The sequence below is a fragment of the Lagopus leucura genome, unplaced genomic scaffold (assembly GCF_019238085.1).
Source record: "Lagopus leucura isolate 7727_CA_CO unplaced genomic scaffold, USGS_WTPT01 Super-Scaffold_100157, whole genome shotgun sequence".
In the NCBI taxonomy this organism is placed as follows: domain Eukaryota; kingdom Metazoa; phylum Chordata; class Aves; order Galliformes; family Phasianidae; genus Lagopus; species Lagopus leucura.
Window position 1 is genome coordinate 28,608,706 of NW_024962334.1, and position 27,005 is coordinate 28,635,710.

The 27,005-nt window shown below is 42.9% G+C and overlaps 2 protein-coding genes across 3 annotated transcripts; one reads left to right on the forward strand and one right to left on the reverse strand.

Moving 5' to 3' along the window:
• The first annotated feature begins 3,599 nt into the window (after positions 1-3,599).
• LOC122189398 (1-aminocyclopropane-1-carboxylate synthase-like protein 1) lies at positions 3,600-16,325 on the forward strand. The gene is made up of 14 exons (XM_042888555.1): positions 3,600-3,731; positions 3,803-3,862; positions 5,065-5,135; positions 5,903-5,972; positions 6,612-6,678; positions 8,289-8,386; positions 8,561-8,638; positions 10,797-10,897; positions 11,318-11,404; positions 12,487-12,532; positions 14,765-14,906; positions 15,028-15,170; positions 15,333-15,486; positions 16,151-16,325. The coding sequence occupies exons 1-14, from the start codon at positions 3,600-3,602 to the stop codon at positions 16,318-16,320; spliced, it is 1,419 nt and encodes a 472-aa protein (XP_042744489.1). The 3' UTR covers positions 16,321-16,325.
• LOC122189607 lies at positions 15,377-25,254 on the reverse strand. Of its 2 annotated transcripts, XM_042888917.1 has the most exons (12): positions 25,215-25,254; positions 25,025-25,138; positions 24,534-24,754; positions 23,570-23,881; positions 22,712-22,778; positions 22,188-22,241; positions 21,270-21,348; positions 20,957-20,994; positions 20,784-20,871; positions 18,922-19,008; positions 18,232-18,279; positions 15,377-17,498 (listed from the first exon to the last, which is right to left on the reverse strand). In XM_042888917.1, exons 3-12 carry the CDS (start codon positions 24,715-24,717, stop codon positions 17,361-17,363), a joined length of 1,095 nt encoding a protein of 364 aa, XP_042744851.1. In that variant the 5' UTR covers positions 24,718-24,754; positions 25,025-25,138; positions 25,215-25,254; the 3' UTR covers positions 15,377-17,360. The 2 variants fall into 2 exon arrangements, with proteins under 2 accessions (XP_042744851.1, XP_042744850.1); XM_042888916.1 differs by lacking the exon at positions 25,215-25,254 and having other exon boundaries at positions 25,025-25,150.
• Positions 25,255-27,005: the final 1,751 nt, after the last annotated feature.

The following is a 27,005-nucleotide window of genomic DNA, read 5'->3' on the forward strand; positions in this document are numbered from 1 at the left end:
ATAACAATCAGATCTTTCTAACCCTATCTTCTTCTTGGAGACTTGAAAAATCTCTCGTTTGGAAGTTTCCCTACTTTACATGGGGTTACAGTCACATCTGCTTACTTACAGTGAGATTGTTAAAGAGTTGTCTTCCCCAGCCAATAGCTAGATAAAGTCTTACAGCAGGGGAAAGGAAAAGGCCTGGAAAGAAAAAGTACTGGAGCTGTTTGCTGTGAGTCCTTACCACCCTTTCACAACATTCTGCCAATACTGTGGGCTTTTGCTCATTTTTGCTGATCATCCTTCCCTACTGCTTACCTCTGTGAGGTAATTAGAAAGCATTGATTTTTCTGGCTGTAATTACTGTCATGTGCCTTCTCATACCTGTATCGCTTTGGGGCACTGGGCAGCATCTCCCCTTCTGTGATCAGGTGATACACCCGGCTGTTATTGACGTTGCCAGCTGATGCTGACCTTTCCCCAGCAGCCAGCCAGCATTTCCTTGTAGTCGAGGGACTTCTGAAGAGACAAGTGATAAATATAGATACGAGCACTTATCTTGTTTCTAACGTGCAACTGACACTTTCACTTTGCAAACAGGAATTCCATTCCTGCTACTGTCCCAAAATGTTTCTTACGAAGTGCTTAGGCAGCTTTGACTCCAAAAGTGATTCGTATTTGGAAATTTCAACTTACAAGTGTGTAGCTGCTAAATTCTTCAACTACTGCCTTGGAAAGAATGTACCTGTTTTGAAGTGATCCAGAGTTCCAGATTGAGTCTGCTGGTGACATCTGACAAAAAGCCTGGGGCAGATAGATTCAGCGTGTGCTGACAGGTGGTGGTTGTGACAGCAGAACAGCGAAAGCAACTCACTGGAAAAAAGTGATGTGAGTTGGTTCTGCTAAAGGCTGTCTTAGTCAGTGCAATTAGCTCTACAGAAAGGCTCAGGTGTCTGAATACAGAGAGAATTTTGTAATTCCTCATGATCAAAATTGACAGGCTTGCTTTGCCACAAGTCAGGGCGTTAAATACCATCCAGTGTGTCAGGGTTGTTTATTGTTATGCTCTTCTGCCATAAATCGTAATTGTTTTTTGTTGGGAAATAGGATTTCTGCTGTACAACTAAAAAAAATCCACAAGGTATTTACTGTGTAACTTTCAAGCTTTAAGGGAACAAAACTTTTTTTTTCTCTATTTTCAAGTTGAAAAAAAAGTGAGGATTTTCTAGACCATCTGAAATGGAAGTCTGAGCTGAGGCTTAGATTATGTTAATGTTAATGTTTCATAATAGACATCACCAGCTAGAATTCTCAGCAGTTTAAGTGTGGCAGTTAACAGCCTGCATAATGAATCATACAATGGCCTGGGTTGAAAAGGACCATAATGATCATCTAATTTCAACCCCCTGCTATGTGCAGCATCGCCAGCCTCCAGACCAGGCTGCCCAGAGCCACATCCAGCCTGGCCTTGAATGCCTCCAGGGATGGGGCATCCACAACCTCCTTGGGCAACCTGTTCCAGTGCCTCACCACCCTCTGAGTGAAAAACTTCCTCCTAATATCTAACCCAAACCTCCCCTGTCTCAGTTAAAACCATTCCCCCTTGTCCTGTCACTATCCATCCTCATGAACAGCCGTTCTCCCTCCTGTTTATACACTCCCTTCAAGTACTGGAAGGCCACAATGAGCTCTCCCTGGAGTCTTCTCCACACTAAACAAGCCCAGTTCCCTCAGCCTTTCCTCATAGGAGAGGTGCAAATCATGCAAATGATGGACGTATGTTTTAGGTTTAAAACAGATTCTGAATTTCAGTTTGGCCAAAGAAGCTTTTGTGTGTAATAATCTACACTTGATGTTGTACGGGGAGTTTCTTCCTCCTCTTGGCATCATGGAAGCAAAGTATGTTCTTCCAGCCCAAATGCAAATGTTTTAAAATATAATTGCAAACCAAAACTTTTGCATCCCAGGAATTTATTTTTTTCCTAGGTTGTCTTTCTCAGCAGCTGTGTGATTATGTGTGTGTTCATATCATATGAAACCGTACGTAGTTCATCTCTTTCACAGTAAATCTAAGCTATCATTTTACTTGGGGGAAAAAGAAATCAATGCTGTATGATTACATGTGGATCTGACTGTCATTTAATATCTTCCATGATCCTGTGGTGTTTGAACAGCAGGGTGGCAGCCTTTCCAGGTAGGCAAGATAGTGATCATAGGATCGTAAATAATGCAGGAACTTGACGGAGACCAGAATAAGAAGGAAATGTCCTCCATGGATTACGCTGGTATTTGGAGCATTAGCTCTGCATGCTGGAGTCAGGAGTCCTGATGCTTTGTACCATTCGGCACGTAGGAATTCACTCTGTGACACATCACTGGGAGCAGTGTGGCAGTAGCTGCACTCAGGCACCTCAGCTGGCAGCTGTTCAGCCGCACACCTCAGAGCAGCTCACTGTGGGGTTTGTAAAGGCTGCTGTGTTTTTACACTGCTCTTAATGTGGGGCATCTGTTAGCATGGCTTTGGCTTGAGAGGTGAGTGTCGGTTATGTGACACAATTTGCATTGGGCACAGAGGAGTGACAATGTGCTGGAGGCATCCTGAATTGAAAATGCACGGAATAACAGCAATGTTCTCTAGAACCAGAGGTATGGGATAAAATACCTTCTGATCCATGGATTGTAGCTGGTAAAGAAGTGCTACATCATTTCACTGGCATTCAGGTCACCACTGTGAGCTAGCCCAACAGAAGCAGGTGTGAACAATTCCTCCTCCGTATCCTCCAGCAGCTGGTGGGGCTCTTGTGGGACTCCCAGTCAGTGCCTTTCAGTACCATCATATAGCAGTGGTGGTACAGCTGCAGCTGATAGATGGATTTTGTATCTCTTACAAGTGGTGTCCCACACCACTATCCAAAACTCCTTGGTGTTAATAGCTAGAATTAACTGAAATGATTCTGTGACAAAGGAATCGCAGGGAAAATGTCATTCTGGAGTTCCTCTGTGCAGTAAAGTGTAAAAACAGTTCCTAAGGGTCTTCAGTAGTGACCTGGGCGAGGATGCAGCACAGCAGGTGTGTGTTTGTGGGAGGGCTGGCTAAGATGTGCTTGCTGATGCAGGGGTTTGGTACAAGAAAAATTTTCAGGCCATGAAGCTGCTGGGTGAGCTCCTTTGCTTTCAGAGAGCAGCAGCTCTCTAGAATGAAGAGCAAACTATTTGAAACCATCCATAAAATGCTGTCAGTATCTCATTATGCAATTCCAGCATAAGCACAGCAGGATCAGAACCACCCTTAGAGCCAGGGTTGGGGTTCAGGCCAGGGTTGGGGCTTGGTGGCATTTCCTGTAGGAAAGTATTAGGAAGGTACCTCTCTCTCACAAGTGTGTAGCTGTTGACAAACCAGTTAAAATCCAGCGCTGATCTCCATGTCCCCCATGATTGCCAAGTTTCAGGAAATTCAGCACGTTATTCCTTGGTACGTACACATTATCCTGACGGCACATGAGCATTACACTAAAGAGCCTTTAACCAAAATCCTGACTAGAACATCGTGACCTTGGCTCGAGAGCAGAAAGCAGCACCGGGGCGGGGCCATTGGCCGCGGAGCTCCGAGCCCGAGGATGAGCGGCGGCGGCGGCTTCCCGGCGCTGTCTGCCCGCGGCGCCCGCATTGCCGCCGGCGTGCCGGGGCTGCTGGACGGGGGCTTCGCCCTCTACGTCTCCGATCCCTTCGACCGGGAGCGCAACCCCGAGGTGCGGGCGGCGGCCCGGGGGCTGCGGGGAAACGGCGCTCTGCCGGTGTGGTTCAGTGTCGTCTCTTCCAGGGCATCGTGAACCTGGGGACCAGCGAGAACAAGCTGTGCTTTGATTTGATAGAGGAGAGAGTAAGTGTGGCGGCCTGCCGGCTCCTTTGCTGTTTTCTAACAATTTCAAAGCGTCCGGGTAACAATTTAGCGTGGAGAAAATCGCCCGTAGGACTGCTTTCACAAGGATGCACATCACACGTACTGTGTGAATGTTGTGTCTGCTAAGTAACATAATGAAAATTCGCCTCAGGTTGCAAACCACAATTTGGTTTTGCTTCAGCTTTGTACTGTACAAAGAACTGAAGGTGCTCTATTTTCGCAGACACAGCTGTGCTCCTGCAAGGGCCGTGTGGTCGGTGCCCAAACGAGGGGCCCCTGTGTTTGCTGGCAGAGCCACAGCTCAGACCATAGAGTGCTCAGTGTTCAGAATGCAGGCTTGGAGCAGAATTAATGCTACAACTGAGAACTTAAACTGCTGTTCTCAGGGCTGGGCTCTTAGAGCAGCCTTTAAAGGAGTTTTTTTTTTCCCACTCTATTAATTCTAGTTTACCTGCTTGAAAACAAGATGTTCTGGCTCAGGTGCTGGCAAACTGGGACCTTGTGGCCAGACCTTCTGTTGGGAGCACGTTAACTCCTGTGTTCCTTGCGTGCAGAGATGATTTGCACCAGTGCAACTGCTGGCAACTTTGTGGTGCTGGTGAGGGAGGACCATGCACAAAGCCAGTGTCAAGCTCAGCTGAGGGGTCAGCAGAGCTGGCAACAGTTGGAGATTGTTATAGGAATGAACCCAAACTGGGGCCACAGTGAATATCAGTTTACACAGGGACACCTGTGCTGAGGGCAGGAAAGCCACTGCTGATAGCACAGCTGCTTTCCTTCTGTAGCACATAGTGTGTTATTTCTGCTGGTTGAGAAGCTCATCAAGGTTGGTATTAACATCTGATGTCAACAATTTGGAAAGAATTGTTTGGGCTTTGATACATCTCAGCAGCAGTTGTGTGAGCAGCTGGCCTGCTTCTCCTCTATGTGGGATTAAGTATATGATGGAGAAGAGCAATAAGTAATTCCTTCATTCTTTTCTTCCTTTGTTTTGATGTCTTAATGCTGCTTCTAGTATCTTAGAGAAGTGCAAATCATAAAACTTTATCTAATAATTTTTTTTAATATATTCTCCATTTCCTTATTGTTATTGAACAACTAAAACCAAAAAAGTATGGTACAGCAGAGCGGAAGATCCCAATTACTCCATGCTCTACATTGTCTCTCTCTCATGTCTCCAGCTCACACGGCCTGACATGGACTGCCTGCAGCCCGATCTCTTCCAGTACCCTGACACGCAGGGTGCGAGGAGGTATGAAGTTCATCTTCCCCTCTCTGCCCCCGCTTGAGCTCCATGCTCATGAGTTGCAGTGTGTGGCTTCATTCTCCTGCTGAGCCTGAAGGGTGGGTGTGCTAATGGCAGCTGCTCGTGGATGTGCTTTTGCTTGCCTGGCTTTTTGTTCTGTTGTTTTCTCCATCCTTACAGTGCTAAAAACTGGCAAAGGATATGGTGTCTGGCTGGGTGCAAGACGTGTGCACAGGCAGCTCTTCAGAGCTGAGGGTGGATGACTCCTGGGAGGGCTCATCCCAGACTTAGAGAGGGGTGAATGGGAGCTCTGTGGGCTGCCAGGCCTGAGTACTGCTCCTGGAGAACAGTGGAGCAGCCTTCACCACACATGGGAGCTCCCTTGGAGCCGTCATTCACCAGGTCCCACTGCTTCTGGTGCCCACATTCTGGTGCTCCACTTTGGCTCCAATGAGTTTCTTTATTTTCTTGCTTTTCCACTGTGCAGAAATAACAGCTGAGTCACAGCCACTGCTGCTCAAGGCTGCAGATGTCTTCTGTGTGCTTTGTATCTCACAAAATGTAGCTCTCTGTGTATCTTAGGAAATTATATTGTTTAAGCTGTAGGAAGTAAAAAATCTTCAAGGCTTTCATAACAGAATGGTGTGTTTGTTCTTTTTGGTGGTTTTTTTTTTTTTTTATTTTGTAAACTTCATTTTTCTATGCATCTTTTGTGCTTTTTCTTCTGAGAAATATGCAGTTACATCACTGACTCTAATTCTTCTGTATTTTAGCTTCAGAGAAGAAATTGCCAAATTTCTGACTCACTATGCCAGAGCCACAAAAGAACTTAGACCAGAACATGTAAGCAAATTGCCTTATGTCTGCAGTTTATTTTGTCTTGAACTGATAAAAGATAAGTAAACATGAACACAAATGTCATCAGGATACTGCAGGAGAGATCTAAGTCAGCCCAGAGCACAGGAGCTGAGCGGGGGCCTTATGATGGCTGCAGCTCCTCACAGGGAGCGGAGGGGCAGTGCTGAGCTCTGCTCTGTGTGACAGCGACAGGCAACGGCATGGAGCTGCATCAGGGGAGGGCAGCTGGGGGTCAGGGGAAGGGGCTGCACCAGAGGGCGTTGGGCATGGAACGGGCTGCACAGGGCTGTGGGCGCAGCCCCAGGCTGCTGGAGTTCAAGGAGTGCTTGGATAGCACTCCCAGATGTGAGATCTGATTTTTGGATGTTGCTGCGTGGAGCCAGGAGTTGGATTTGATGACCCTTGTGGGTCCCTTCCAACTTGGGATGTTCTGTGATTCTCTATACATGATCTACAGAAGCATCAGTAGTGTCAATTTTCCATTTGAAAAAGTGGTCAGTGAGTGACAGTCGAGCACTTTGTATGATAGTTGTGGTTGTGTGGCTTCTTCACTCTTCTGTTTTGAATTTAAACCACAGAGGTGGTGGTATCTCAGCTAAGGAGCATTTGTTCTGCTTTTTTCAGATCACTGTCATGAATGGCTGCTGTGCAGTTTTTGCCACTCTGTCAACTGTGCTGTGTGACCCTGGTGGTGAGTAAAAATCTGAATGCTTTTTGCTTGAAAGCATTTATCAGTGCTTCAGGGAGACCTGAGAGTGGTCTGTCAGTATCTGCAGGGCTGTAAGAAAGAAGGGGACAGAAACTTTAGCAGGATCTGTTGCGATATAGCAAGGGGAAATGGTTTCAAACTAAAAGAGGGGAGATTTTGACTGGATATGAGGAGGAAGTTTTTTACAATCAGGATGGTGAGGCACTGGAACAGGTTGCTTGGAGAGGTGGTAGATGCCCCATCCCTGGAGACGGTCAAGATCACACTGGATAGGGCTCTGAGCAACCTGTTGTACTTGTAGGTGGCCTTGCTCACTGCAGGAGAGTTGAACTAGATGACCTTTAAAGGGCCCCTTGCAACTCAAATGATTCTGTGATTCTGTTTACAAGTTAAAAGTGAACATGATAGCACTGTGTCTAAATGACAGCTTGCTTTCCTTATAACTGGATGAAGCATAGCATGGACTTAGTGTTTCTTTGTTTCTAGCAAAGTATCTTTGAACTAATGCCTCTGATTATTTCTATAAGGTTGGAAAACATTTGAGGTACCAGCAGGCCAGCTGCTTTCTGGAACATCATCTATAGGGTTTTGGGGAGGAACAGTATAGGAAGAGGAAGGGTGTAAAGATAACAGAAAGTGAACTTTGAAGAGTGATGAGAAAAAGAGATGGGAACCACATAGAATCTGAAGAGAGCAGCACACAGAAAGTGGACTGGGGAAGGAAAGCATCCATAAGGAATTTGGGAAAAGGGAGTGGATCTGTAGCAAGAGAGGGATTTTCAGCCAAGGGAATACCTGGAGTAGGTGTGAACAACATCCATGGGCACCCATCGGAGTGGGAAGGTGAGCAGGATGACCTCAGCACATGGTGGTAAAGAGGCTGTGAAATCAGTTTTGTTTAAAATGGTAAAAAAAATGTTTACTCAAGGCTACTCATATTCATGTCCTACTTTAATACGTTCAGATTTTTTGCATTTACAAAGCTTTAACAGAAACTCTTTTGCCTGAAGACTGACAAACTCCTTTCTCCCCTTCTTTAATAGGAGGAAAGGAAGTACACTGTCCTCTCTGAAACCCTGGCACATGGGGTATTGGCAGGGAAGCACCAACCTGGGGCTTCTCACAGAAATAAAAAAGCAGAAGGGAAAGAAGTTCCACGGTGCTGCAGGATTCCATGCTGCAGTTTAGCACTTTGGCAGCCAGGGAGAAGTACTTAAGGTTTGCAGTAGTTCCTGATGAAAAATTAAGAGCACATTGACAAAATGTTGTGAGCAAGATAGTTATTTGTCACTATTTTATTAGAATAAGTCACACAGCAAGTTGACAAGGCCTATACCCTTTTACTCATATGACTTGATACACATCTGCTATTGAAAATGCTAGGGAAGAGGACTGGGTAGAATTCAGGTTGACTGACAAGTACAAAATTTTCAACTTAGTTTGAATATTGGTTTAGGCTGCAGTGAATCCTTTGAGTTGAAATCATGTCAAATTCCTCGACTGGTAGTTCAATTTACTAGTGTCTTAGCAAAGTGATTCCTCATGAGAAACCTTAACTTTCCTAACTTTTTCATTCTTCTAAATACTTTCAGATGGATATCTTATTCCAGCTCCTCACTATGGTGGCATAAATTCAAAAATGTGGCTATATGGTGGACTGCAGCCCGTGCATGTGCCCTTGTCCAGTGAGGTAAACACATGTTCATATACTGTTCATATGCTTTAGCAGTATTCTTCCCTCCTTGAAGCAGTGCCATCAGAAACTGTAGTTTGTTTAGCTTATTTAAGGGCCAGTATTGAGTGTATTTTTCACTGGGTGGGAGTGTTTCCTCCTTTGTTCTCGCTGATTGTTTTTCTCCTGTAGGTGACTAATGAAGAAACTCACCCTTTCCAGTTAACAGCTGAAAAATTAGAAGCTGCACTACAGAGAGCTAAAAAGCAGGTAGCAATAGCAGTGTCTTCTGATTTTTCAGATTTTCCTTATGTTTTTTTTTTAAGTTGCATATGCTCTTGGTATCAAACCGTTTGTAGATATATTATGCAGATATTCTGGAGCAGGGGAGGGTGGGTCCAACTCTAGCAACAGGACTGCATTTGTTTCTGTAATCTGTAGCAAAATGCAGAGAAACTCCTCGCTGTGTTTTATGAATAGATCTTAATTTGTCTTTCAAGACTAAGTCTCTTGCTTGGTAATGGAACTCAAAGTATAGTAAAGAAGCTGTTGTTCAGATCCTAAAAAGAGAGAATATGTTACTGTAATAATGTGTGTAGTTAAGGAAAGGAATCTGTTGAATGTGCTTCTGAGGAGGGCTCTTCTGGAGCACAGAGGACAGAATCTGCTGTACCACAATGTCACTGGGAGCTTGGTGGGGTCAGGAGGTTTGGCACAGGATGTTTCTTCCACTAGGATGGCTCCTCAGAAAACATATAATTTTCACAGGATTTAGGAAATGTCATTAGACCAAAAGTCTTAGCATTTTGAGTTGTTTTATTCTGATCAGGTTTGTGTAAATGAGGATATTATTTCTCATATTGTTAAATATATTTTTTTTCCCTCTTTGTCTTTGGAACTTTTTTAGAAATGCTTGGTTTTGTGAGTGCCCACAAAGCAGTGCTCACCAGCGTTTCAAGATCAAATGCTTCCTGTTCTTAGTGTCGTCTTGGTATTTATGGTCCACAAACTTCTTGGAAAACTACAAATGCACTCAGCCTTTGTGCTCTTCCTTGATAGAATCCAGCAGGGGAAGCATAGGATGAGTAGTAACACATTTTATCAAAGATGTGGTGAGGGTAGTGGTGTTACAGAAGACTAACACAGATTTGTTATGTCCTTTTCTAGGGTAGAAAATAAGGTTTAACAACAGATACCGCAGATAGGCACAAGTAGGGTCACTTGTAGTAAGGTCACATATAAAAAAGTGGATATTTTGTATACACATGGATGCGTGTATAGTTTTTATTTTAATGTAAGACATGTCAAAGCTCTCCTATTTACCCAACTGCTTCGTCAGCACAGTGCCTATGTTTAGACACCATCTGTATGTCTGTGTCATCAGCCAGTGCCTCTGCCAGTCTGTGTGGGACTGAATGTGCAGCTGCCCACCAACCCTCCTTGCTGGGCAGGGTGTGAGCGCCATGCTCGTGTGACATGGACTGCCCAGACAAGGTGTGGGGTCACAGGGCAAGGTGTGTGATCCTAGAGCTGAAACTGATCTCGTGGATAACATTGCAAACATCTGTTTGGATACGTGCAAGGTAGTAAGCAGACTAGAAGAGCAGTTGTGAATCTGCCATCCCTCAGCAGCTGTTCCTGTGAACATGAATGCCTCAGCATCTTCTGCTTAATGTGTGTCAGCTGTCAGATATGCCAAGCATGCTTTGGGTTTAGTATCTGCATCGTTCCCCATTAATTTTTTACCGTTTGGACTCCAAGGCAATAAGCTGAAAGCTCCTACTGTGAGCAAGAGCTGAACAAGAAACCATTAAATTTCAGACAAATTGCATATGGAGGGGAAAGCAAGTATTGGTGCTTCCACCTAATTTAATTTCCTGGAGTTCTTCTGGAGATGCTTAACACAAATGATCTCCTTCAGAGAAGGCCAGGATGGACTGAGAATATGCAGTGTGACCATTTTTCTAAAGCTTAAATGTGCTGAAACAAAAAGTACTCATTTAAGTTTATTCCAAACATGAAGGAATAAGGTAATGCCTCATGCTGGTGCATTTAAAGTCTTGAAGGTTTTTGTTGCAGCCATTAACTGTTTGCCTGCTTGCAATCAAATCTGTTTGGAAGTGTATCTTAGGACCACTGTTCATCCCCCCCCATCGTGATCTTGCCTGTTGGGGTCAGTGGATGCTTCAAATGAGCATTAACCTGATTTTCATTCACTAACAAACCTTTTGGTGTGATCTTGGCATTTCACAGAATGAATACTGAAACAAAACCTGCAGTTTAATCTGCATGCTAATGTATACCAGGTATAATTCAGTGATTTCTAAAAGCCAACTTTCCATGGAAGGGAACGGTCTGCTCTTGCTGCATCCTCCAGTTTCAGTTTGGTGTCACTGCTGTCTCCCACTGCTGGTTTTTCTTTTTTCAGGGCATCAGAGTGAGAGCATTAGTCCTCATCAACCCTAACAACCCCTTAGGGGACATTTACCCAGCGCAGTTACTGAAGGAATGCCTTGACTTTGCACACAGGTTTGAGCCCTGGCACTATTTGTTTGGTATTCAGTTTTCCATTATGCAATACAGCGATGAAGAAAAATTACCTTTGTTACCTCCTGTCCTTTGTTCCTGTTCTGAGGAGGTGGCATGCATAGACTTGAGCTTGGCTTCTGTGTAACTACCCTTTGTGCTTGGCTTTTCTGGGAGCACAAAAATAAAATGGGATCTCTCTGAGATCCAACAGTTTGTTTTGAAATGAAATACTGTTGGGATTATTTAAAAAAAAAATCTTGTGATTTCTATGCGTGAAATCAGTGTGGTGAGTGTAATAGCAAATAGGCATGCTATTATGGATACTTTGCCATGTCAGTAGTTAAGATTATATAGAAATATATATATGTGGAAATAAATTAATTTTAAATACATTTAAATGCCTGTATTTTTTATACACAGACATGAATTGCATGTAATAATGGATGAAATCTACATGCTGTCTGTTTATGATGATACCACCTTCACCAGTGTTCTTAGCTTAGATAGGTAAGTGTGATTTCTTAGCATGGGTCAAGATATTTAATCCAAAATGGAAACTATGCCTTTTTAAAAACTTTCTGCTTAGCTAGTATAACTGTGTATTTCTAACTAATTCATATTCAGGTCTTTGCATCTGTGAGAATTGTTAATACAAGAGATGCTTCTAGAGTGACATGAACAGATCTCTTGGTTGTAGCTAATGTGCATGGCATAGTAATAGTAATCAAAAATTGACAGAGCCCTTCATCTTTCTCAAGTGACCTGCTGCCATGAGTCTCTTTCCTGACTAGTATGCTGTTGGGCACTTAGTGTTCTCTGGCAGGAGATGGAAAGAGTAATTCTTCAAGAATGCTTAAACCTATTGGTATCTGACTAATAGAACTTCTTTCTCCGGAAGTATGGTCTTAACTGTATAATTATCTCACTGATAGGAAATTTCCAAGTCCATCCAAGTATAACCAAGTAGTCACCTACTGGTTGTTGTCTCAACCACATAAGATCATAAGCTATAAATAATGCCCGAAAAAATGCTGTTCTTGCTGTGAAAGTTCACCTAGCTTTATTAAGCTGAAGAAGGAAATTTCCAGGCTTAGCCCTATTAACTCAGAGTTACACAAAGGAGAAAATAGCATCTTCTTCAGTAGTCTACAATGCAGTATTCTGTTTGATTGTACCAAATCATGTAAATACATGACCTGAAATGTTCACCTCTCCCTTCCCCAGCCTGAAACACAGCAGAGTGGAGCAGAGTTGTTCTCTGTTGAGTACAAGACCCGTTTTGCATCCCTTATGGAAATACTGCTTTTGTTCTAATATAGGTGTGAGTGCTGACTGTGCAGCAGGAATCTGGGAAATATAACTGGTCTGTTACATCTTACTAGAAATCCTTTTCTGTTATTTCATGTCTGTGCCTCCTAGAATACTACGTGCATTTTGTTACAAGTTCTCTGAAAACATCCATGCCACTTGAAAAGTTTAAATGCTAATTTCACTGAAAATGAATTATAATTTTACATATTTAATCATTTTGTATGCCTGCACAACTTGTTCATCTACAGCAACAATTCTTATCTTCTTTTCTCATTCAGTTTACCAGATCTTGAACGAACACATTTCATGTGGGGTTTTAGCAAGGTAAGTCAAAATATTATCTTTGTGTTTTAAGATATTTCACCACAAAACTTATTTGAACTATTCTGACATAATTTGTATTACATATAACAAACTGAGCTTCTCTTTATTCATTACTTTTTCCCCTGGCGATCTAGAATTTATTAATTTTAGCAGTTTAATTAGGGATCTACTTAACAGAAGCAGTTAATGCTTATTTATACAGCCACCGTGGCTGTATTTTCTGGGGAAAATTACAGTGGAAGTATGCATATAAGCACCTTCTGATCTGTAGCATTTTGTCTTTTCTTCTCTTGGAGGGAACACTAAACTGATGGCTGATTGGAACAGGGGTTTAATGGGGTATAATGGAGACTGCCAAGGGTTTGAGTCAAGCCTCTTTCAGTTGTTGGCCTTGAAAGCAATCTTGGTAAAGCCAGTGGTCTTTCATTATTCTTGCCTATAACTAAAGGTACACAAAATATTTATCTGAGAAACACGAAAGGCTTCAAAACTGAGCTAATGAAGAGCAGTGTAGGACTTTTAACCAAGTTGTGTTATTTTACGCTGCTTTGCCAGTGTTGCCTTCACATTCTCCTTCACCATCTCCTTCTCCCTCTGCCTCTCCTGTCTCACAGTTGTTTGGATGTTACTGATTGTTTCCTGCTGTTCTTGGGACTACATTTGTCCAAGTGTGCTCCAGAAGAGAAGTTGGATGTTTCCAGTTAATGTAATGAGCAGAAATTTCCATAGCCACTTGTTTGTTCTGCAGACCTGTCAGGCTTGGGTAAATGAGACCTCCAATTTGGCATGGAGAATGTTTGCAAAGATTTCATGATGCAGGCGACATAATCTTACACCTCCTGTTGCAGACAGGGATTAATTTGGTACCTTATTCAGTGGACATTATACTATCTGTTTGTGTTTGTTTGTTTGGGGATGGAGCAGTCCCTGCATTGTACATAAAATGACCCTAGGAATGGCAGTAGGTCAGTATTTTTAACTTGGATGTTACTCTATACTTTTTATCCTAAATTTCTTGGTCATGGTCTTTCATTCTCTGCTTGGCTAATGACTTCCTTGCTGTTAATGCTCAATGAGGAGCTAAAGGCTGTTTTCATTAATATTAAGAATTCTTTCATCAGTAATAATGCAAGAGATATGCTGATAATAACTACATTGATAGATGTTGTTTGCCATCGAGTTGGTGACTTGCAGTAATAGAATTTAGGATTTCATGTCTTGTGCACTGAACCATATGGCCTTCTGCATAGGGACTCAGTGAAATTTGACTTTAATATGTATGTGCTATTGCATACTTACGTAGCTTTTGGAAATACTTCTGAACAGTGACTGTTGCAGAATACGTACTTCAGTAGGCTCTGATGACAATGCCAAACTTAATTTTTGTAGTTACTCATCTGTTCTCAATATTTTTTTATTCTTCATCATAGAATCACCGACTTTGGAAAAGACCTCCAGTATCATCCAGTCCAACCATCCACCTATTACCAATATTTCCCACTAAACCACGTCCCTCAGTACAACATCTAAATGTTCCTTGAACACCTCCAGGGACAGTGACTCCACCACATCTCTGGGCAGCCCACTCCAATGCCTGCTGTGTTATCAAATGTTTTATTGTGTCATCAAAGGTTATTTTTGCAGAGCAGGAACATTTATTTGATCAAACAGCTGATGTGGTAACATGATGGGGACTATGTGGAGCTTGCTGGGGGTCCATCCCTGTGGGGATCCACAGTTAGCCTGACTCCCATGAGGCCATGGGCATCACAGGCCTAAATGGCAAAAGCAAGGTCTGCTTAGTTACTATGTTTGTTGCTTCTGCTGTGCTGAGGTGGTGGTCACGGGTGGTGATCTTTTACAATAGGGAACTGTACGCTTTGATCAAGAACAAACACTGGACGTAGAAACAAGATGCAATGTAGATATGGTTGCTTAGGGAGGTCTTGAAACTGTTGAGACTTGTATGCAAGAAATACACAATCATCTATATGTGTGTGTGTGTGTGTGTGTGTGTGTGTGTGCTGGTGTGTTGGATATAGAATAATAATAATAATACAGGACTTTCTTAAGAACATGACAGAGGCCTCTGGTTGCTGAACTGCGACAGTAATGTACCTTTTCTTGAGATTTATTTTCCTTTACATCAGAATGATTCTAAACTTGGTGGCTTGATAAAGAACAAGCATAAAGTAAAAATTGCTTCTCTCCATCTTCTTCTTGTCCTCCCAGGATTTTGGTATGAGTGGAATCAGAGTTGGGGTACTGTACACCAGAAATCATGAAATTCAGAAAGCTGTGAATCAACTAGCTGTCTTCCACAGCTGTCCTGGACCCGTTCAGCATGTTCTCACTCAATTCCTTAAGGACAGAGGTTAGCCCCACTAGAAATGTTCCATTGAGCTGGTTGGTTTTTTTTGCTTTGTTTTTTTTTATTATTATTATTTTTATTACAGGTGGAAATAAATAGAATTTTGTTTGTCTTGATTTTATAGATTGGTTGGATAATGTGTTTTTTCCCACCAACAAGAAGAGACTTAAGGAAGCACAGAATCTTCTTGTGGATGGACTTGCAGACATTGGAATACCTGTGCTGAAAAGTTCAGGAGGACTCTATGTGTGGGCAGACTTCAGAAAAGTATGTAAGAGTTTTGAAATAGTGGGAATGTAGAAGCTGAAAATGTGAAAATGTGCATGTTGTTAAGTGCTTTAATATCAGGTCATAGAAAGCTCTTTCAGTCTGTGTATTTGTTCAATCTTTAATAATAATCTTTTTTTTTTTTTTTTTTTTTTTTTTTAGTTCTTAAAATCACAGACATTTGAAGCTGAACTCGAACTATGGCAGAAGATCCTTGATAAGAAACTCCTGATTAGTCCTGGGAAAGCTTTTTATTGTTATGAACCTGGATGGTTTCGATTAGTTTTCTCTGATTCTGTGAATAAGATTTATTTATGTAAGTTGGTTTTACTTTTAATACATCGTGTAGTAGCGTGCAAGACTTGGGAAACATTAGAATTATTCAAATCTGCTTATCCCCTCTCAGCTTGTGAGGGCATTATTAGCCCTTGTATGAAACTGAGAAATACTAGAATAGCCCTGAATACTAGAATACTGAGCACTACTCTTGGGTTATGTCAAACCTTTCCAGTTTGTGGAATTGCATCTTAAGAATTGTTTTTTCTATATTGGAAGTCACTGCTTCTTCTTGAAAATTACCCATTATATCATGTCGGCATTCCACAGCACCCCTAATCTGTACGTGCTTCATAGGTGAGATATGAAAAATTTACCCATTCTTTATGCACTAAAATACTTAATCTTGAACAATTGCTATATATTATTGGCAAAAGGGATTTCTGTGAAGTAAAGGAAGTGTATGGGGTAACAAAAAAAAAATGTAGGTTGGGAGGGAAATCTACTACATCAACTTCCTGCTGAGAGTGGGGCCAGGTGCTAAGTCAGAGCTCAGAGCCTTCTTTAATCAAGTTTCAGGACTATCTAAAAACAGATTACACAGCATCTCTGAGCAATCTGTGTCCAGTCAACTTTTCCCTTCTATTTTCACTATTTCTACAGGATAAGAAAAGCTTGAACTGAGTTATGTTTCCCTTTGATAGGTATTGAGAGACTTCAGCAAATGCTGCATGCTGATGATGCCAAACCAGTTGTAAACAACACATCTGCTACTGCAGACTCTTCATGCAGCCCAGAAAAAGATTCTTCTGGCATACCATCAAATACACCACGAGATGATGCCTCCCAGCTAAAAAATATATTTGTTTTTTAAATTTATCTGTGTGTTTAATTACTGATGAAATTTAGCATGCTTATGTTTACTAAAGGATTACATTACTTAGGTATTTTTGGCTGTACCATTGCATAACAGTCTCACTTCACTGTGACTTGGCATTTCTAGTCATGCACGCAGACCTGTTGAATGGAACTTGAAGAAATTGAACTTTTTAGATATTCTGAAATTTGCCCTTGTTGAGCACTGCCTCCAGCTTTATTCAATTTAAAGTGGATTAAGCATCAGTGAAAAGCAAGAAGTCTTACATATATACCTGGATGGCAGATTATAAAATTTTGTACATACTGGTAAAAATTATGCAGATAGCTATATGTAGTGGACTGCATATTTTAATCAGAAGACTGCAAATACTAAATCAGGTGATATTTAAGTTTTAAATTTTTGTAGCTGTCAAAAATAAGAGATACTGTCAATAATTTCAAATACCTGTAATGCTCCAAAACCAGCAGTATAGTGCAATACAGGGTTAAACATCAAGTTTTAAAGTAACTCACTACATGCACATGAGATGTGGGCCCATGTTCAGCATGTTGCAGCGGTTAATCCTAAGATCATCACCCCTGAGTTTTGCTCTCCTTCTCACTTTGTTGAGCTTCCTGTTTGCTGCTCTATCAAATTACCAAGCATCCAGAAGTACAAATGACAGTCCTTAAAAAGATATTCACAGTAACCATCACCATCCCCTCAAACATCTCCCATCTTCTCTGTAGTCCGTAACTTTTCACTGGGGTTCAATTCTGACAATAAATGCAACATAATTCATTGATCAAGGGGCCATCTCATCAGTGAGGAAAATATTTCACTGATGAGTGGGTATGTTGTGTTCACTCTCTCATTAATACACTTCTACAATATCTTAAGATTTTTTCCATCCATAGAAATACTATTACATGAAAATACATTCCACAGCCACCTTGCCAGAATGCCTCAAGGAGCAGTCCTGTACTTTCCTTTAGGTAGAAGTGGCACTTTGCTGATAGTTGAGGGCAGCCAAAATATTTGGCTTTGCTGTGTGTTCAACCAACTAATAGCAAAGTAAAGAAGAAGATCATAGCAATGGGTATGAAAAGTCCTTGTGCTGCCTCGATATGGTCTGCAGAGTGCTGCACTTCCATGGGCTGACTTTGGAGCTCAGTCACTGTCTTTGTTAGATCCTTGTAAGAAGAGGGAAGAAAACAGCACATATGTTCAGTTTTGCATTTTGGAACTTCTGCAACTTACATTAAAAGAGAAGTACTCACCATCTGTTTTATTTGGCAAGAAATTGCTATGTAAAAGGGACAATATAGAGAACTGTCAATGTCTGAATTACAGCAAGAGGATTCTTCCAGAAAATGATTGCAATCCCCTATTAATGATAAGAAGTCTTAACTCCTTTCCAGCAGGGACAGAGGGCTGTTCAACCCTCAGGACTGCAAAATTATTTGTAGACAGTGGACACTTGGAACCCAAAGTAGAGAAAAACATTGGGAAGACATGCATTACATGCATTCCTATCACCGCAGCCAAGAAGCAGACTGCTCCTTCAGCTCCTGCATATAGAAATGTTACCTGGCCATCACACTGGCAGCAGGGAGATACAAGTAGTCCAGAGATCACTTGTATGCTTCAGCAGCTAAGCCAAATATTTCCTGATTCTGGAAGGTAAGAAGTGCAGCTTGCTATTTGCCTCACCCAGTTTGTTGGAGAAAGGGTTTGCCTTTCTCAGGCCAGGCCTAAGAAGCAGCCAATCTGCAGGCCACAGCTCTCAGCACCCCCATGTCACGCAGTGTGCACAGAGAGGGGACAAACTGCAGCACCAGAGAGTGGCATTTGAGAGCTTCACCAAGAGCTTGTAGCAAAGCAGTGACTTACTGATGAAAAATGCAGGATTAATGTCATACTTACAGTAGCAAAGAACAGAATTCCAAACAGAGCATACAAAGCCTGGAACTTCTGTGAGGAAGAACAAAAAACTTGAGTCAGAATCACGTAAAAATAATTTCATCATTGCATTTGCACCTCCAGCTGAATCCAAGAAAGGCCACACAATGAAAACAACATGATGGAGCAGTTAACCTGAAACAGGCAAGATTCTACTTCTGTCACATGCCTACCTATGCTTGTTATAGGATTGGGAAGAAGCAAAACTCATTAGTTTATTATATGGGATAATCTACAGCCCATGTCTACTCATCAGATGATTAAAGGTTAACCTTTCCTAAAAAGTGGCTGACATACCCCAGCCAGACCAAATGGCCTCAAATTGTGCCAGGGAATATTCAGGTTGGATGTTAGGAAGAATTACATCTCTGAAAGAGTGGTCAGGTGCTGGAATGGACTGCCCTGGGAAGAGGTGGTGGAGTCACCGACCCTGGAGGTGTTCAAGAAACATTCAGATGCTGTACTGAGGGATGTGGTTTAGTGGGGAAATATTGGCAATAGATGAATAGTTGGACCTTGGAGGTCCAACTATTCTTGGAGGTCTTTTCCAACCTTGGTGATTTCATGGTTCTATGAAGTGGTTACAGGTACTGCAGGACACAGACTGACTCATGCCAGTGCATCCAACAAGCACACATCCAGTAAGGTACTTACGTATGAGTTTATAATGACACAGGCAATTGCCCCAGCAACCCACAGGATGCTCAAAGTGCTCGTTATGGTGAAGTTCATTGGAGGTTTCTGGGGACAAAAAGCACAGTGACGCTATTTTTGCTGCAATTAGCCAGCACATCTTTGAATCAAAACAATACACGATGTGCAGGGATGTTGATTAATGAACTAACATCAGTAACATGCATAAAGACAAACCCAGAGACTACTGCTGCTGACTTGACTTAAGCTTTTGCTCCTCTTACTCAGTTTATTAATAGACCAGTATTTCCATAAACCAGATTCTTGTCCTGCTTCTCCCTCCTCCCCCCCCCTACAGAATCGTAGGGGTTGGAAGGGACCTCCAGAGATCGAGTCCAACCCTCCTGCCAAAGCAGGTTCCCTACAGCAGGTCGCACAGGTAGGCATCCAGGCAGGTCTTGAACATCTCCAGAGAAGGAGACTCCACAATCCCCCGGGGCAGCCTGTTCCAGTGCTCCGTCACCTCACTGTAAAGAAGTTCTTGCACACATTCATGTGGAACTTCCTATGCTGCAGTTTCTGGCCATTTCCCCTTGTCCTGTCTCTACACATTGCTGAAAAGATTCTGGCCTCGCCACTCGGCCCCCCACACCTTAGATATTTATAGACCTGGATCAGGTCCCCTCTCAGTCTTCTTTTCTTAAGGTAAACAGACCCAGTTCACTCAGCCTTTCTTCATAGGAGAGATGCTCCAGGCCCTTCACCATCTTTGTGGCCCTCCGCTGGACTCTTTCCAAGAGATGCCTGTCTTTTTTGTACTGGGGAGCCCAGAACTGGATGCAGTACTCCAGATGAGGCCTCACCAGGGCAGAGTAGGGGGGGAGGATCACCTCCCTCGACCTGCTGGACACGCTCTTTTTAATGCATCCCAGGATGCCATTGGCCCTCTTGGCCACAAGGGCAAACTGCTGGCTCATGGCCAACCTGTCGTCCACCAGGACACCCAGGTCCCTCTCCGCAGAGCTCCTCTCCAGCAGCTCATCCCCCAGCCTGTATTGGTGCATGCAATTATTCCTCCCCAGATGCAAGCCTCTACTCTTGCTTTTGTTAAACCTCATCTGGTTTCTTACTTCCCAGCTCTCCAGCCTGTCCAGGTCTTGCTGAATGGCAGCACAGCCTTCAGGTGTGTCAGCCAATCCTCCCAACTTCGTATCATCAGCAAACTTGCTGAGGGTGGCCACTATCCCCTCATCAAGGTCATTGATGAAGATGTTGAACAAGACTGGACCCAACACCGACCCCTGAGGAACAGGCTTCCAACCAGACTCTGCACCGCCAATGACGACCCTCTGCGCTCTGCCAGTCAGCCAGTTCTCAACCCACCTCACTGTCCACTCATCTATCCCACACTTCCTCAGCTTTGTTATAAGGATGTCATGGGAGGCATTTTCATGTTTTGTTAATCCCTTAACCTGACTTTCAGCTCCTGCTGCCTTCCCATTGATACTCATCAGCATTTCTGCTTTCATTTCCAAGAAACAGATAAGTGGTGATATAATCATGAGTAAAACCCCATAAATACAGCACGTTCTGTAGTATAAATTCTGAATTCTCTCACATTAAGTGTAGGGAACCTTTGGACAGAAGAGAAAAGCTGGGACAGAAAGAGGGAGATTGGTCCTATGAGTGTCACAGCCTCCAGCACAAACTGCTCAGTTCTGTTTCTTTCTACTTTGCTAGTTTTTGAGTGGCATACAAAGTCTGCAGAAATTGAGCAACTCTAAAAGTCAAAACAGATATAAAACTGTCATTAATATCACAACAACTTAGATTACTTGAAGTTACGATTACTTGAAGTTACCTAGAATGTTGTTAATACTTACATTTGTCTTCTGAGCAAATAAATATAGTAACAGGGTTGCAGCTGCAGTTATTCCTCCAGTTAACATCACTGTCTCTGACTCATAGGAGCTAGGACACAAGAGACAACCTGTTATCTCACACTGTGCTCAAGCAGAAGGTAAGGCAGTGAAAGAAAAATGGTTGAAGGACTTACTCTGAAATAATTCCAAGTACTGCACTTCCAATTGCTGTCTACAAAGACAAAAAAAAAAAAAAAAAAAAATTAAAAAAAAAAAAAAAAAATCACTCATCACAGAGAAAATAATCCTTTTGACGATTGTTGGAAATCAGTGTTATCCAGAACATTTGCCTCACAGAATGGGAAAAAAAATTCCATGATGGATATAATGCAGGCAGATTGTTTTAGATGACATTTCTCGCTGAGGAGAATTTTAAATGTTGTATCAATTGATGAAACGTGAAAGCACTTGAAGAGGAAGAATCGTGGAGTTCAGCAATAGGCTTACCACTGTCAAGCTGTAAAAGGCATTCACGGAACCCATTTGGCTGGCTGCAGAGCTCAGGAGGATAAGAGCAATGCACATCCTAGTTACAGAGAAAAAAAGCAAAGAAAACATTTTCAATGAGTGATAGTTCCAATAAAGACAGCGCATAAGTGGTAACAGTTTTAATACTGAAAGCAAAGCGTTCAGATTCCCATGTGCTCATCAGTCCAATAAATATTCAGTGATTTATTCCAAAGTATTTTTGTATTACTGAAATGGAGTCTCAATTACACAGGCTGTACTGGTTGAAACAGAGCAGCATTACATACTTGCAAGTGAAGTAAATAAACTTTTTTTTCCCCTCAAATATTTGTCATATATTTTTGTGGATATCAGAAAAGATTTTTATTTATTTATTTTTTTACCTCTAACTCACCTAAGTGAGCATCTCTGAAGATTTGCAAACTTGTATCAGAAGGCTGCACCCAAGGGAGAACACAAAGGCCATGCTGTTCGTCATGTAATTCATGCCTAGCAGCTTTTCGGTAAGCAGTATATCAGCATGCCCAGAGGCTTTACTTTCTGCTTTTTCTAGGTCCTTTCAGCCCCTGAGCATGTCGAGCAGAGATTGTTCATACAAATCATTTGAGATTTAGAATGGATACTGAGATATAGGCTGGATATAAGGAAAAGGTCCCTTACAATAAGGGTGGTGAGGCACTGGCATAGGCTGCCCAAGAGGTGGTAGACGCCCCATCCCTGGAGGTCAGGGGGAGATCAGGATCTGAGCATTCTGATCAAGCTGTAGGTGTCCCTGTTTATCGAGGGGAATTGGATTAGATGATCTTAAAAGTCCCTTCCAATACAAAAAGTCCTGAGATTCTATGACCATAGCATTTACCTGAACTTGAAGCCTGGTACGTCATTCTGGGTACTTACACAAAAGTGAGGGATATCCAGTAATAGTTCCCCAGCTGGAGCCGTAGCCTGGACCTGCAAAGACACAGCAGGAGTTAGAACATCCTATGAGACTGCAAAGCACTTTGCAGCCTATCCATGGGGTTGCTGAAGCCTCAGGGATAAGGTCATCCCAGCAGGTGGGCTTCCATTACATTTGGGCATAAAGCAACTTCTCCTATTTTCCATTTTTAACCACTGAGCGTAATCTTGCAACAACTTGGACCTCTGGGTTTCCATCTTTTAGCTACAGAGTCACTCTAAACCCCAGAGCAGGCTCTGGAAAATGCAGGCTCTGGAGAATGCAGGCTCTGATGAAGAGCTGGGGGATCATGGAATCATTTAAATGCATCAGGGCTGAGTTGTATTCACAGCTGTAGAGAATCTCATTACCTGCAACTTCCCTCGTTAGCACCTAGGGAGTAGCACCCTCCAGACCCAGGCAGCCAATCAGCTTAACCACAGAGATGTTGCTGTGAGAGTGACTAAACAGAGCCTGAACTTACCAGCCCAGAAATCCCACTGCTATTGCGAGATAAGTGGCTGCCAGCCCATAGACCTTCTTGCTAAAATCTGGAGAGACCACATAGACAATGTTATTTCAATCATTTCACCAATGCAACAGAACTTGAGAGTAAAACCATGCTACCCCAAGAATATGTGGTGAAAGAGTGAAATGTTCCTGCTTCACTTGTTTGTCAAGAATTTCCCCTGGGAAGCCATCAAAAGTCCAGTGGGAGCTGTGGGAGGCCAAGGGGCATGGCCAGTGGTGGGTGTTTCACTCCATGGCTACAGCTGCAGGGTGCACTGCCACTTCCTATTTCTTTAGCAGTGCTGATGGTTAACCAACAGCTCTGTAACAGCCTTATAGGCCTCTTGTTTACTTTCACTGTATACCCAGTGCTGCCAGGTCACTCAAAAATGGGCTGCTTCTATGCTGCATCTGCATTCCCCTGCACAGCCTGGACACAGCCTGGGTGCAGACATCAGCCCAGCAGCGCAGGGATCCACTGCTCACCATGCTTTGAGGTAATGCAGACTTTAATCTCCATCTTTACTGGCTATGTTCTATATGGAACAAAGATCACATTTATTGTGGTTGCTGATATTGTAAATGTAATGATTAACAAAGGGCCTTACTGGCTCTACAGTAGTAAGAACAAAAATCTGTATAAACATGATTTTGTTCTGCCTGCTGTTAACTGTTCTGGATTAGAAAGATGATACAACCAAGTTCAATCTGTTATTTATACAGATGGAATCGGTACATGTCTTAGCTCCCCATACACATCTCCACAGAATTATGGAAGTAACTCAGACCAGTAACAACAGAACATTGCATTCTGTGATTCTCTCACTCTTACCCATGCAGTTCCACTTATCATCAGGGGGAAGACCCAAATCCTTCGGTTCCCTTTGGTCCCTCGGAGCTGGAGGCTGTGACCGTGGCCTGCCTTGTGGAGGCTCCCCAAGGTTTGTGCTATGGGATTCTGGGCAGTCTCTGCTTCCTGCTTCTACCCTGTGCTCTTCCATTAGGGTTGCAGCTTTGCTGAGGTTCTTTGGTGATGTTTGTTTGCAAACATCAGTGTCTTCACTCACAATAACAACTTCTTCTTTGGTAACAACAGCTCCATGGGGCTCGTACTTCCTGATGAACTTCTGAAGCACTTGGATGTCTGTTTAATGAAAAGTAAATATAATTGGAACCAAGCTGCGGACAAAGAGGTGGCTTTCATCCGAAATCTAAAAAAAATCACACGGTCCTGGGCACCAGCTCTCTATCGACTCAGAACAGTAAACCCAAGCATCTGTTTCTTTCCATAGGAAAAAAAGGGTCGCTTCAAGAGCTTCTGAAGCTTTTTTGAGGGAGAAAACAGAGGCCGTACTGCACTCAGGATTTCTCTGGGGACAAAGCTGTGTCAGAGGTTCCAGCTGCCTCCCTGCACCACGTGTGTTCATGGTCCTTGTGCCCATCTCTTTACTGAAGAGCATCACTCCCTCCTGTTCAGTATCACTGATTGATTTCTTAACACAAATCATTCAGCTGACACTAATAGAAATAATTTTCCATGCAAGTAATATCCGACACAGTCAACAATCCCTTTCTTTCTGATAAATGTCCCACTCTGATAAACTCATGCCGCAAGGCAGTCTGTGGCAATGAATCTGAAATATATAAGCAGAATTTGGGAACCTCTTCTTCCCAAGCCTAGATTTCAGCAGGCCACTATGAAGGAGCGTAAAGATACCTTGTCCTGCTGGTCAGCAATGCATTCCTTGAGAACACTTCTCTCTCACATTAGGATGCATACAGCATTTTCCAATTACCTCTCCTTATAGCGTCAGAACACGGCAGAGTAAAAATGTTGCTTTGGTGGCATGCACAAGGACTTCTTAGTGCATCCTGATGACGTAGGTAGAATGTCAGGAGGTCTTCATTCCTTCGTTTGTGGGTGATTTGTTCTGTCCTGTTGCATCTCTTTGACTCAAACCTTTCATTCCCACTGGCCATTGTTGGTGCTGGGTTCTTCTCTCCTGCAATTTCCCACCTTCCAAAACAATGAGTGACTATTAGCTCCAAAAGGAGAACCAGCTGCAGACAGCATGGTGAATGACCAAGGGAAAGCTTTCACCACTTCCCAAAGACACGTCCTCTACCGGTGAGATCTGGATGATCTCTGTGCACCTGTCAGTGCAGCACTGGGTCTATCAGCCGGCTGCAAAGTCTGACTGTGCACAGTATTCCCGGCACTGCCCTTTAAAAATTAAATGCGCATTCAGTAGAAGATCAGCAGAGGTGGTAAACTAGAAAAACTCACCTGTGTTGATCTCTTGCTTATAACCAAGGAAGGGGCGGTAGTACGGGCTGTGCAGCAAGCATTGGGTGTTGGCCAGACAGAGCCTGTCCTTCCCTATAAGAAACCAACCACAGGCTGTGGAGGAAATGGGAGTAGATCCTGCAGACAGAGTTGGCCAAAACAAAACCAAAAGCAACTGCTTTGTGCCTACCTGTGAAGTCTGCATATCTCAGCTGTGACTTGAACACTCCCTTGCTGAGATAAGCAGAGGTGGCATGTTGAAAACGTATCCATATAAGGCTACAGCTTGTGACGAGTTCTGTGGGATAAATATGGGAATGTGTATTGCAAAGTCCTTCCTCTGTAGGCTCTTGTCAGGCTCAGCCTACGCATAATGCCCCACGGCTCACCTTGAGCAAGCAGAGACTTTGAGAAGAGGATCTGCACATTAATTTTGGTTTTTGGTGGCTAACAATATCTGCCAGTTCAAGTGCTGGTTTTGAACTCTTCGCAAAACTTTGATGTAGAAACAATGAAGGGTTGAGCTTGGAAGAAACCTCTGGAGGTCACCTGCTCCAAGCCCACTGCTGAGGAGATCTGCTGGCTTGCTGTAACGCTCCTCCTTTCTGAGCAGGTCCTACCTTGAGAGCCCTCTGTGCTATGTGCTCTCTTTCTCTAATGTCTCTCTTTCTAATCTCTATTCTCTCTTTTGCCAGCACTCAGAAGCATCGTTTTAGATCAACACAAGAACAGCACTGTGCTATAGCTTGACTCTTCAGAGCTGCCCACCTCCAACAATGGCCAAAAGCCAGAACATGCAGGAGAAGGGTATTAAGAACTGTGCAGTCACTGTAAGACTTCCTGAAACACCCAAGTAGTCCAAAGGTGAGTGTTGAGGATTCCTCACCATTGAACTGACTTTTCCAGTTCTACTGCATCTTTTTTATGTAAGCAGTCATTCAACAGAACACACATGGCAACACCACAGATGTCTATGACAGAATAATTTGTCAAGCTTTCCCTTGTTATCCTCTACCAATTTCCAGCATTTAGATTTTGTACAGCAGAAAGCTGGTGTTTTCATGGGCCTGGCTATCAAAGATGGGTTTTGATGTCTGATTAGCAATGATCACTAGGTGCAGAGCCTATCAAATTGCTTTTCTTATTCCTATCCATTTATCTATTCAATTATTACATTTCAGTTGCAAAGTGTACTCAGCAAGTTTTGTGAAGGTCTTCAGTAGTATTTTATCACCAACCTTTGTTTTTGCAGGCCTGGAAAAGTTAATTGTTAGTTGTGGTTGTTGTTACTGTTTCACTCTCCAGTCTCTGTCACAATCATTTTCAAGTATGTGAAACAGCGTGTGACCAGGGAGCAAGTCCTTGCAGGACCATCTATGGTCATTTAGAAATAGTCTTAACTCATTTGTTTTTCTTTCTCTGAAACACTTTCTCAGGTCAGCTCTTTCTCTTTTTGGCAGGGATGGCTGTTTGCACAAAACAGAACAACATGTGATAAGTCCCCCACAAAGACCTGTTCTGGCATAAATATCTCCTTAGGTTTCCAAGTGTTGGAACTCATTTGGCACCTCTGCTACAATAGCTTTATCACCTTTTACACGTAGCGTGCCTGTAAAGCTCCTGAAACAACTCTGTTCTGGCTCTTCTTGACTGTGAAGTTTCATAATTATCATGCAGCTTCCTCACTTGAACCTGAAGGCCACCATGACTTCCTTCAGAACACAGGTGGAGACCTCACATCTCTTCAGTGCTCACAGTGCAGGCATTGAATGGCATGGAGAGGAATGGTTGATCATTGTGTTGCCATTCAGTGCAACATGAGTAGGCTGGAGAAATGAGCCAACATGAATCTCATGAAGCTCAACCAAAGGAAATGCCAAGTCTTGCCTTTCGGGAGGCCCCCTACGTTCTCTGTCCCTCACAAGCAGCAGGAAGCAGCAAGCTCAGGGATTCCTAAGCACATCACAATGCTTTGAGCTGA